This window comes from Echinops telfairi, unplaced genomic scaffold (genome assembly GCF_000313985.2).
Source record: "Echinops telfairi isolate 266 unplaced genomic scaffold, ASM31398v2 ScPeMD7_7458;HRSCAF=8496, whole genome shotgun sequence".
NCBI lineage: Eukaryota > Metazoa > Chordata > Mammalia > Afrosoricida > Tenrecidae > Echinops > Echinops telfairi.
In genome coordinates, this window is record NW_022111358.1 from 14,640,660 (window position 1) to 14,653,892 (window position 13,233).

Below are 13,233 nucleotides of genomic sequence, written 5' to 3' on the forward strand. Positions count from 1 at the left end.
CCGAGAAGAAAACTAAGAACTAACTCCTCCCAAAAATGTGTATAAAAATGTGTGGGTCATCGGATAAGCCCACAGAAGAGGAGATAAAAAGGTGACACCCTTCACAACAGCCGAGCACAAATTGAAATCTCTAGGGATCAAACTGCCTAAAAGAACAAAAGAGGAAAACAAGAGAGACCTCAACAAATAGAAGAATATCCCATGCTAGCAGATCGGAAGACTCAATATAGTCAAGATGTCAGTTCTGCACAAGGCACTCAATATATACCGTATATACTCGTATATAAGCGAAGGATTTTTTTCCCCCATCACATTTTTAATGCCGTTTTTGTGGTAAAATTAGGTGCCTCGGCTGATATTCGGGTCAGCTTATACTCAAGTATATACGGTAAATTTAATGCAATCCCGATATAATTACCCTCATCTTTCTTCAAAGAAATGGAAAAACTGATTACCAACTTCATATGGAGGAAAAACGCCCAGAATTTGCAGAGAACTCATCAAGAAGAAGGACACAGGGGGAACCTTGCTTTACCTGACTTTAGTACATATGGTCAAAACTGCATGGTATTGGTATAATGACAAATACTCAGACCAATGCAAAAGAACGGAAAACCCAGAAATAAAATCATTAGCATACAGACAACTGATCTTTGATAAGGGCCCCAAAAATATCCAATAGGAAGCAGATGCCCTCTTCAACAAATGGTGCTGGAAAAAACGGATATCTACCTGCAGAAAAATGAAACAAGACCCTTATCTCACTCCATGCACAAGAATAAACTCAAGGTGGATCACAGATCCTCGAGGTAAAACCCTGTTAGGGCTATCAATGAGGGATGTGGGACCAATCTGAGAACTTTGGTGCAGGGAATACATAGGCTATCAGAAAGAGGGAAGGACACAAATACAGATGAGTCACAAATTGACATGCAGGATATACTGAAGATAAAGCACCTGTGTCCATCGAAAGAATTCACCAAGAGAGTAATAGAGAGCACACGGACTGGGAAAACATCTTTAGCAATGACACATCAAACAAGGGCCTTATTACCAAAATCTACAATACTCTGCTAGCTTCCAAAAAGAAAAAAAACTAATTGCCCAGAGAAGGTGGCCAAAGGACCTGAGCAAAAGTTTCACAAGGGCAGAAATCCAAATGGCCAATAAACATGAGAAAATGTTCCCGATCATCAGCCATAAGAGAAATGTAAATTAAAACAACAATGACATACCATCTAACAACCTCAAAGATAGCCCAATTCAAAAAAATAAGAAAGCAACAAGTGTTGAAGGGGCTGTGGTGAGATATGCACTCTCGTCCACTGCTGGTGAACCTGTAGGTATGTCCAGTCACTATGGAAATTGATTTGGCGATATCTAAAACAGATGGGAATCAAGCTACCATATGACCCAGCAATCTTCCTACTGGGCATATACCCAGAAGAGGCAAGAAACAAATCACTACCAGACATCTGTGCTCCAAAGTTCATCGCAGCGCAGTTCACAATTTCAAGCAGTTAGGAACAACCCAAATTTCCATCAACAGATGAATGGAATAAAAAACTGTGGTACATACATACAATGGAGTACTACACATCCCTAAAAAGCAGTGATAAGCACATAAAGCACATCGCTGCATGGGAAGAACTGGAGGAAATTATGCTAAGTGAAGCAAACCAAGCACAAAAGGACACATACAACATGAGTCCGCTGTGGTAAGCTTAAAAATGCAAAAGGGGCATAGAGAAAAAGCTACCGTATACAAATGTTTTGAGAATGATGATGGAAACAAATGTACAAATCTACTTGACACAATGGATATACGTATGTATGGATTGTGACTAAGAGTTGTACGAGCCCCCAATAAAATGATTTAAAAATTTTGTGGATATGTATATATATTCACAAATCAATGTTAAAGAACAAATTTTACGAGCTTTCTCTAAAAACATGTAACGTGGAAGTTCTTAAGTAGAAATGACATATTTCAAAGTTAGTTATGATACTCATTTTGAAGAAAAGCTTTCTTACCACAAATACTACAACAACAACAAAAACCTGAAATCAGATCCATTGCCTGTCAATTCAGACTCATAGTTACCCTACACAGGGGTTTCCTAGGCCATAAATCTTTATAGGAATAGACAGCCTCATCTTAGTTTATAGAGTACCTTGTGAGTTTGAACTACTAACATTGTGGTTAACAGTGCCTAACTCACCCTACCACCAAGTCTCCAAGGACAGGTTTATTTCGGATTAAGAGCCTGGTCTATTTGTCTCCCCCTATGTATGCAGTGTTCTGCTTGGCAATACTTAGAAACACAAAGTGGAGAAAGGATGTTTCATACACCTGTAATCTCATTGGCAACGTAAATTTACTTTGATTTCTGACAACATGTGTTTTATGAGAGGGCTTCAAAAAGTTCATGGAGAAATGAAATTAAAGAATAACTGAATTTTTCCAAGAACCCTCCGAAACCTCCTCGTAGTAACTGTTCTTTTTATCAACTCTTTCTCTAGTATAAAATCAAGGTTATTATCACCTTTGTAGCTCAGCCTTTCCGAATATCCTATCTCAATTTTTATTTCATTTTGTTTTCATTTTAGCATGTTATTGTTCAGAATTAACTGTTGACAATGGCACTTTAATCATAGCCTCTTCAAGGATAACTACAGTTTTCTATTTTTCCCACTGCTCTTACTTGGGCAGCTTCTGCATGTTCCAGCATCTCTTCAAATTCCTGATATTCTTCATCATCTGGTTCAGCACCTGAGAGGCGAGCTGCCCTTGCCATGAAATATGGAGGAAGTTCTCCAATTGCTGTTCCAACACCCTAAGTGAAAAACCCAGGATATTTAAGTGAGGCTCTGCTCTCAACTCAGTTACATGAAATAAAACAAATCTATACTTTTCCATATCAACAAAAGCATTGTGAAATGCAATGTCTTGAGGGGACAGTATGTCACATTATCAGAAGGACCTGATTTTAAATCTTGGCCCTAAATCTGTATGTGGTGCCTGGGATTTCCCTCAAAAGAATGGAGAAGAGAGTAAGGTTACAGGTTAAGAAAATATTAGCCATGAGTTAATATATGTTTAAGATTAAAAGTGGAAAAAAAGTAATTGCCACATGTTATTCAAAACCTGAACTTCCCTTAAAACCTGTTAAGTCCGTTTTCAATAGTTGTGAAAGTAATCAGAAGGTGCAAACCCATGACAAGTTTCCTTACAGTCAAAAGGAAGTATTAAGTGAACTGAAATGAAACCAATTGATTGTATTTATACCTAGATACCATATTTATTTAGATATTTACTTTTTCTCTCTATAAGCTATAAAGTAAATAAATTCTTTGTAGTATTAAATTAAATTTGGAAGGGAGTAAGGGGCCAGCCCCCACCGCTACTACTACCTACAGGTTCAGTAATGCACAATTGTACGGTTGATATATATATAAAGTCATCAAGAGCATCAGAGATATTACAATAATGTAGTCAGACACATTACATGGTAGCATTGCTCACCTCAGCCCCACTTGGTGGTCCTCATAGGGGGAACCCGGCCACGAGAGCAGGAGCAGCCTCAGGGACAGAGAACCGGGGAGCCTCCAGGCTCCCGAGAGCCAGAGAGAGCTCCCAAGGCTCGGGAGCCGGAGAGAGCCTTTTCTTTATTGCTAACCAAGCATTATATCTCTTTAGTGGGACATGATTACAGGTAACCACACGTCACAGGAAGGGGCAGTACAACAGGCATACACATTGCAGGAAGGGGATCTATGATAGGCATCAGTGTAACAGGAAGGGGATGAGCTAGGGGTGGGCCCATAGGAATGGAAAGGTCTAGGGGTATACATGTGACAAGATGGGTGGACTCTGTATTCATGGTGGCAGCCTAAGCTTGGTCATCCTTGGGTGGGTTTGACCTCTCTGGGGTTTCCTACAAGGAAACAGACAACTACTATCCTTATCAGAAGGGAGTGGGCCCTACTTGTTGTGGGATAAACAGTGGTGTCTGCTTGCTCCAGATGTCTGATAGCTCTTAGGGAGAATGACCCCTAATCTACTCCTGATGACCTCCAAGTGTATAGTTATTCTCAAGCAGCTAAGTCTGGCATATATTTGGGGGAGACAACTTGGGAGAAATCCTTCTGTTTCCCACAATTCTTTCTCTTCTATCATTAAAGCATTAAGAAAGGACAGCAAAGAACTTCTGAGGGGACCAATTAATATTTGACACCTTCTTGGGTAGTCATATAATTAAAAAATACATTCTCTTTAAGCCCACCCCTTAGAAAACAAAAGTTCAGGTATTAATTTGTATGGCAACATGGACTTGATGGTGGTGATGTTCAAGAAGTCCCTAGAGCAGCACAGGAGGCTGGTGGTTACCTTCAGGTGTGTGTTGTTTAAACCCAGTTTTCTGCTCTCTGTGCATAACTATTTTTAATGCCACTGACTATAGCATCTGAGTAAGAATTCAGCATAAAATTCAAGAAAGTAAAAACTTAATTTTTTATTGGTATGACACAAAGGTGCCAATCTCAAATTAATTAAAGAGTCAAAGCATCCAGAGGGGAAAACAACAAGCTATTTCACAGCTGAATCTCAAACGATGGACAGAAGACGTGATGCCTAATCCCCACCGAGGAAAACTGTAGCAGTCACTGTGACAAACGGTGTCACATCCTTAGGGTGTGTTACGGTAGTAAATGTCAAATTATTCTCCAAATACAACTTGATACATGTTACATTCCTTACCTGAGAAAAGAGTTCCATAGAGCAAACATTTAATCAGTAATAGTTATTAATCAACATCCATCTGCTATGTGAAAAGTTTTATACTGGATTACAGTGAGAGCAATAAATGCATTGGTATTGACATTCATCTACTATGTGCAAAGTCTTTTTTTTTTTTTTGCAAAATCTTATTGAGTCCCTTGAAAGTAATACATTTAAAGAATGGTCTGTATTTTTTAGGAGGCTGAAATTTATTTGGAGAAGAAAGTCAATACTCCAGCCAAGTTCATTTAAGGCATGAATGGAGCCCGGCCAAAAGAGCACTAGAGACAATACGTACGATGGGGTTTGGACAAGGCAGCCAGCTGGGCTGTAAGTCTCCCTTTGCTGGCATCAGTGCTGATCCAATCATGTAAATAATTTTTGAAAGGACAAAATACTAAGAAAATAAAAAAATTACGGTTTATATACATAATCCCTTTCTAGCTTGTTTCCAGTATATTGTTATTCCAATAAGTTTTTCATCATGACTGTGGTCAAATTTATAAAACATATGCAACTAGTATAATGAATTTGATTACAGTGTTTACAAAAGAGTAATAGGAAACATGACAATTTTTCCTATCTTTCATATTCGACAAGTTCAATGTATGGCATTTCCCTTAAAACTCTTTCAAAATAAAATATAACTATTAACATCTAAGTGTGTTTCACACCTGTGTCTCTTTTATGGGCAAAGGATTTATGTTCATTTTACTTATCACTTTTTCACCAATAATGCGCATTTTATATAGTTTTTGTAAACAGCAGCAATCTCTGTGCATTTTTTTTGCTAAATACACTATGCACATTACATTCGAGAGTGAGGTATATGCAGAAAATACAATACTGAAGCATTTTAAGCCACATCACACATTCTTTATTCCCTAAGTACTGCTGAGTACTTCAGGAGACACATAAATTAATAAACACAAAAGATGAATTAAAAATAATTCAAATGGTAGCAAGCTGTCTTCAACAAATGAATTATTCCTTAATGATGGATACATGAATATAGGCACATAAAAACAAACAGAATATTTGTTGGAATTTTTTTAAAAATTGTATTTACTTAATGGAAAAAAGGAGGAAATATGGTAAGTCTGGGAGTTTGCTAAGTTTGACCCACCAGTTGCTCCAGAGGCAAAATGTGGCAGTGTGCTTCCATAAAGATTTAGTTTTAGAAATCCCTTAGGGCAGATATATCCTGCCTGATAGGGTTACTAAATGGAATCAATGACAGTTGTCTATTGAATAGATAGTGACCAGAACAAATTTTACATAGTATTATAGTGTTCCAATATAGATACTCCTTTTCCTTGCTGTCAAGGCATCATGCTTCTGTGGTACCTGAAACGTCAGGACTTCCTTCTAAATACTATTCCTTAGGAGAAGTTCCCTTTGCCCGATGACTTCATGAATCATGTACGTAGGTAACATTTACTGACTAGGTATGTTTCGATCCCATTTAAAAGTATAACAATGTATCAAGAAGGTGAGGTTGGTTTTAGAGAAATATGAAAATGCACATCTTACCCACATGCAGGCCTCAATTCTAACTTTTGAGATGATGCTCCACAAAGAAATAGCTCCTTCAGGGCTCGCTTCATCTGGACAAACAATCTGATCAGGATAGGGTGGTTCCGGGAAATTAACCGAATTACATTCATAAGCAGCTAATGTAACTGAAGCTATATGTGGACCCTAAAAGACAAATAAGAAAATGGATTAGAAATGTTAAGAAACAAAAAGGAATCGTCAGTATACATAATTACTTTAGTAATTCTTTCATCACTATTCCAAAGCAACTTCCTCGTGCGCCTATTCCTTTAGGCACAAATTTAGAATACCGCTCTTTTTCATTACTTGGTGAAGTAACCATCTTACACCCTTTTCCAGTTTAATCCCACAGCAAAAATGAAACTATGGAACCAGGATCAGTAAGTTTTTTCTACAAACACTTTTGTGCTGATTTATCTTTATTTTGAAATAATACAAATTAGTCATATAAATAAAAATAGATTAATATTGAGATGCACGATAAAGGCTTAAGAACTCAGAAATCAAAAACCCCCTGCCACTGAATTTGTTCTGACTCACAGTGAGGTTCCTGAGACTGTGACTCTTTACAGGAGCAGACTGCCTCAGTTTCTCCTGGAGAGCAGCTATTGGGCTTGAACAGATGACCTTGTGGCTAGCAGTGCAAAGTCCAATCATAGTACCACCAGTTAAAGACAGTGGCTCCCAAAAATACATATGGGGGCTTCAAAAAGTTCATAGAACAAAGGATTGAATGACTCCAGAATACTAAGGTATCTGCATAAGAATCACTAGGAAGCTGGTTAAATGTGCAAATTACTAAAAATACGCAAATCACCAGTTCACCTACCAGAGATTGACTGAAAAGTAGAGCTGGGAACCATAATTTTTACAACAAAAGTCTTTCAGGGATTCTAATAGGTAGTGAGTTTTGGGAGCCACTGGAAGAATAATAAATTAAGAGTCAGAAAACTGGAGAAGAAAAACAACTTTGGATGAGTTGGGCTCTCGACCTCAGTTTATTCTGCTACAAAATGAAGGAATTAAACTTGTCTCTAGATCTACAATGCTATAATTCTAAAGTAATTAAGTTGTTACTAAAATCAAGTGCCAATTTCCAAAATTCTCAGGTGGTGTAAGACCTAAAATTTGGACACTGTGAACATGCTGCCAGAGATTATTAAAAGACATAAGTCCAAAGGTAGCTGTAGGATTAAAGAAATTAACTCAAATGAGCAATAAATTAATCCATATAAAATATTAAAAGTTGTTAGGAAGAAAAATTAGGTGTGTATGGAATAAATTAATATATATATAATTATATAAGTAAAAAATTCCCAAAATTAGATCCTGTTGTTAGCCATATTAAGTAAATGTTTCTGACTTTGGAGGTTTCTATTAAAGATTTCTCTAACATTTTTTTCATAAACAAGTAAATAATTGAGTACAGTATATGAGTTCCATATAGAAGTGATTCTTTTAAAAGTGCATTGTAAAAGAATTGTGGTTCATGGATAAAATGCAATGATGAAAATAAAACACTCATGAACTCTCACTGTTACCAAGATGAGGCAATATAAAATAAGCTTGTTTCCATGGTAAGCTGAAAAAGAATAATGTTCATAAACTAAGCCACATTGTCCTCTAAATCTACTTGACATTTTAAGTTAAAATAAAAAATTTTAAAACTAAGTTTTACACTTAGCAATGACTCAATTATTAATTAGGTTATTTCTGGACCAGAAGCTTATCATGGACATTTAGCATTTCTCTCCCCTTTCTGGGTGTGTTTTAATTCATGAAAACGCATAAATGCTAAAAATGAAGTTCAAAAGTTCAGAAAAAGTTAACAAGTGCACTTATGATTTTTCTGGTTTTATTTTGAGTTATGATTGATCATGAAATCTACAATTATTTCTTTAAATGCTATGTGCAATTGGAAAAACATAAAGTTTAACCTTCACTGTTATTAGAAACGGCACAGTCTACAAGCTGATCTGCAGTAGAATTTTAGACATTAACTAGACATGAACCCAAACCTAACTTTCATAGATGCTAAAATAATGAGCTTTCTGTGACATATAGGAAGGAAAAGGCTACATTTCCAACACACCAATTTTGATAAAATATTCCAACACATTAACTAACAATATAACAGCGTGATGTACACTTCTAACTTTAGGTGATTCTTGACAAGGAAATCTCCAGCAACTTGATTTGAGAGTGTTTTTCCACAGAAAGGTCTGTTCATTCACACAGCTAAATGAATACTCTTCATATCATGATTCCTGAGACTTAAGAGGCAGATGGATGATTCCTAGACAAAACGAACACTTAAAACTCAACTGCTTGTCTTTGTTCATTCTCAAGAGCCTGTAAAGTCTGTACCTTAAAATTTTAACACATAGGAAATACATACTTTACAAGAGATCTTCAACATTATACCCCTTAATGGTTCTTAAACACAACCACCTTGAGTGAAATAAATGTAACTTTACATAAAAAACCCAAACATCTAAGAAAAACGACTTTAAAGTTATACGTAAAGTTATACTTATTCAAAGTACCTTTTAAGTATATTTTCTAAAAGCGACATGTTCCAGTACTATGCACCGAGTCTAAGACGTCAGTGTGGCCACACTAGTGTAAAGACTAACAGTTGCAGCATACACACAAAAGACAAACTGGCTAGAACAATCATAAAGGGCCTTTCACCAAACCAAAAAGAAAAAGGGTGGAGTTCTTACTTCAGATATAGATAGGAGAGTCTTAAAAATGTTTGTGGGAAAAAACAACGGAAAGAAAATGGAACTTTTCCACGAATAGTCAAAGCTCCCTTGTACATGGTTTAGGAATACGGACAGAGGGTTTTCTGCCAAGGAGCTTGATGAAGTAACTACGACCAGACTTTCATTCCTAAAGTAACCGAGTAGAACACTGGACAAGATGTATGGAACAACTTTGCAGACACTGTACCACAGGCAGCACAGAACTTTCTGGTTGTTGAGAGAAGGGAAACAAATGAGGAATCCTTTGATGGGCCTGGCTTTGTGCCCGGAGACACTGGAGACATTCCAGAGCATGGCGCAGAGGGAGAGCACAGACAGAGACTGGTGAGCTTGCTGAGTTGAGAAAGAAACTTGAGTTCAAGGGAAATGAAGCAGGGTTCAAATGAAAGGATACAAAGAGAAAAGACTAGGGAAGAAATGAATCAGTGTGACCTGTGGGACAATATTAATCAACCCCGCATACATATAATTGGGACCCCTAGAGAGGAGACAGAAAACACTTGAGAGAAATTATGACCAAATATTTTCCAGATCTGTGGAAAAACACCAACCTACAGATTAAAGAAATCCAGTAAACTCTACTCAAGTCCAAACATATAATCAAATTGATGAAAATGAGTGATAAGGTGAATGTCTAAAAGGCAACTAGAGAGAATTAAAAACCACACCCTGTAAAATGCAACAAGATAAAACAATGTGAGAAATCATGCAAACCAAGACAATAAAATTACTGGGAGAAAAAAAGCCTGTAACCTAGAATTTTTTACCCAAGGAAATTTGTTTTCAAAAACAAAGGTGAAATAAAAACATTTCAGACACATAGAAGCTAACTGACATCACCAGGCAACCTGCAGTCGAGGTGGGAGTTAAACATGAAGCCAGGGGAAACCTGCGTCTACACAAAGGAGTGAAGAATACTGAAAATAGAGATCACTTTTCTATTCATGCTAAAATTCCTTTTAAAAATACCTAGTTGGGGCAAAAACTGTAAAAAAAAGAAAAGGTACTTGTAACATATAGAAAAGAAACATGAAAACACAAGATGAGAGAAAAGAAATGGAATACATGATTCTAAGGTTCTAATAATACATATGAAATGATATCACACGCCTGTAAGCATAAGGCCTAGTAGCATTATGGATTGTATCTTGGGCTACTAGCCAGCCACAAGGTCACCCATCAGCAGTTCCACAGGAGAAAGATGAGGCTTTCTGCTCCTGTAAAGATCTTACAGCCTCAAAAACTCCAAAAGGCCGTTCTACTGGGTCCTAGCAGTTTTGCTTTATGGGGTTGCTAGAAGAATCAACTCCTTGGCAGTGAGTCTGTGTTTTTGCTTTTGTTTTTGGTATGTTACAAGGTGAAGATCAGCAATGGAGAGTTCCTCTTAAGCAAATACAACAAACTTCTTCAGTATTTAAGGAACAGGTCTTCAAAGGTTAATATTCCTAACTGAGGACAGTGACCTTTGATTTACGTGAGGGTAACCAGAGGAAATAAAACTAGCTGTTTGTAGCATGGATTGTTCTTCCCCAGCACAGAAGGATCTACACATTCCCTAGTTAGCTTCCGTCGTAGATAACACACATTAAGTACACACAGACCTCTTTAGAGTTCCTTTATTACTGCCAATGCAAGTTCCCTTTAATGATAAGGTTAAGTTTTATAACATGCTTATGATGAAACATCAGGCTTCCAACAAAGTGACAGTATCTCTTTTCTGTTTTGTAATTTAGTACACTCATTTAAAGTAATGTCAACTCAACATGTTAGGTCAGCTATTTGTGACATATCATACATCTGGTTTTGCTTCAGTTCAAAGTTCCATGTATCTGGTCTCATGACCTGTATTACATTATATTTTCCAAAGTTTTGATAATGGAATAGTTTTGCCTCGTCCAAGATAAAAGATGTAGTGTTTGGCCAACCCAGAGTATGTCTGGGTGACAGCAAAACCATTCTGAGATCATGGGGTAGGATTTCTAATCTATTATGAGCAGATGTAGGTATTTGTGGAAAACAGATTTCAACTTTTAAAAAACTGTAGTTAAATAAAAGTTACATTTCTACAATTTATATTTTCAAAAGTGTTACAGATTATGATATCTGTAAGAGCTCCTAATGAAACAATTAACAATAAAAAGTGTCGCAGAAAGAAAAATGTTGATTGGTTGAAAAATGAACTAAAACAGTTCTACAGTATTTTAACTTCAGTTTCAGGAGTAATATATATATATATATTTGCAAATATATATATATATATATATTTGCAAAGAACAGACCCATATAGAAAATGCGTGCACACATGCATGCGCGCGCGCGCACACACACACACACTCCCCCAGCAGAAATGACAAAATTATGTTTAAAAGTTCCACTCATGTTTCACATTTCCAGAAGTAAATTTCAGTCCCATTCACCCTCAACCAAAAGTCAAGAATGTTACTTTTGATCCTGTTTGTATAATAAGGGTATAAGCCAAGCTTAAGAATTCATGGTTTGAGTCCGACCGACAGAAGGCAGATAATAAAAAACAACAACAATGGAAAATGTGTATTTTTTCGGGAGCTATTTCAAGTTGAGTCTGACAGCAGATAAGTCCTTGTAGTCAATCGGCGTCAAGGTATATCCCACTGGAGAGAGGCGGAGGGCTGCCACAGCCATTGCCAACGCCAGGCCAGGTCCCATGAAGGCAGAAGGTGGAATGGTGAAGATTCAAGTGCTCGATGTCCTGGACCTAGAGGGTCCCCAGGTGGCCAGACAGACCTATTTCTTCCAAACCAGGGGCAAGTAATCCCTCTGCATCCACAGTTCTCCCACATTCACCACAGTCCACGGGGCAGGAGACTCAAACACACAGCGGCAGTTGAGTGGAATGCATGTAGCGGTGATGCACCAGTCTCTCGAACCCGAGTGACTCTGGTACACAGACCTGTGTACCTTCCGGGCTGAAGATGGTCACTGCAGGGAGGGCTGTTGTGGGAAGAGATGATTTCTCCCTCACTGGACGGTAGTTTGTGGAGAAAGAATCCTGCTGGGAGAGGGGCTTCTTTCGACACTTGAGGGCAGGTTGGTGAGTCTGCTGGGAACCAAACCACCATATCAACAGGCACCAAGCAGGATAACATTAAATCCGTTGGAAAGAAAAAGAAGGAAATTGAAGCCACATCATGTAAAAACTACTGACAGAGTGCACCCATGAAAACAATATGCAGGGGCTGTACGGTATGAAACACTGTATAATAGACATGTTATTTGCACAAAAACACAGTAAGTCCAATTAACCCACTGCTGTCTTGTTAATTCCGACTCCTAACAACCCTATGAGACAGAGCAGGCAGAATTGCCTTAGCAAGATTCTAAGGTTGTACTTTTTAATGGAAGCAGTCAGTCACAGGTCCTGCAGAGCAAGTGGTGGATTCAATCTGATGACCTTTTGGTTAACAGGCGAGTACTTTAATCACTGTGCTACCAGGGGTCCTTTATAGACCACTTCAAAAAAAAAACCCCAAACAATCTACTGATCGTTGATTCTCACTCATCTTGACCTTTTATAGTGTTTCTGAGGCTATAAATCTTTACTCATGCAGAAAACGTCATCTTTCTCCAGAGGAGTGACTGGCAGATTTGAATCACTGACCTGGCAGTTAGAGGTCTAATACCTAACCACCAGTGGCAATAGTTCTAATTAAGGGAAATTTAGACATTAAAAAAAAATGCACACATACACAACGTATCCTACAAATGTCCTTCTTGAACCTATACCACACAACATCCCTAGTTTGGTATGAAGTAAAGTTTCAATCAGCGCATGTCTGTAGCACTAACATAAACCCAAGGAGGACGGATAGGATCCAGTTGGGTTTATTGTAGGGCTCCATCTTCCAGGGATATGTTTTAAAAACTAAAAACCTTAAATGGTTCTATTAGTTCAATATAAACCCAAGCTAGTCAAGGCTCTTTATCAAACAAAATGAAGCATAAGCCTATGATACCCTATTTGGAAAAAACGTGTGACATGCCCAGAAGAATTTACTTCAGAGGACAGCACTGAAGCTACAGTTCAGGGAGAGGGACATGTCTGATAAGAGCACACGGGAATAAATGAACGGGGAGGAAGAGAGAGTGGAG

The 13,233-nt window shown here is 37.7% G+C and overlaps 1 protein-coding gene across 1 annotated transcript in view; it reads right to left on the reverse strand.

The window, feature by feature from the left end:
• VMP1 (vacuole membrane protein 1) overlaps positions 1–13,233 on the reverse strand; it is a 115,339-nt gene that overhangs the window by 59,991 nt on the left and 42,115 nt on the right. The window contains exons 6-7 of the mRNA XM_004707005.4: positions 6,314–6,481; positions 2,706–2,837 (exon numbers count right to left, since the gene is read on the reverse strand). Of these exons, the coding sequence (XP_004707062.1) occupies positions 2,706–2,837; positions 6,314–6,481 (300 nt within the window). The remainder of the gene's footprint in view (positions 1–2,705; positions 2,838–6,313; positions 6,482–13,233) is intronic.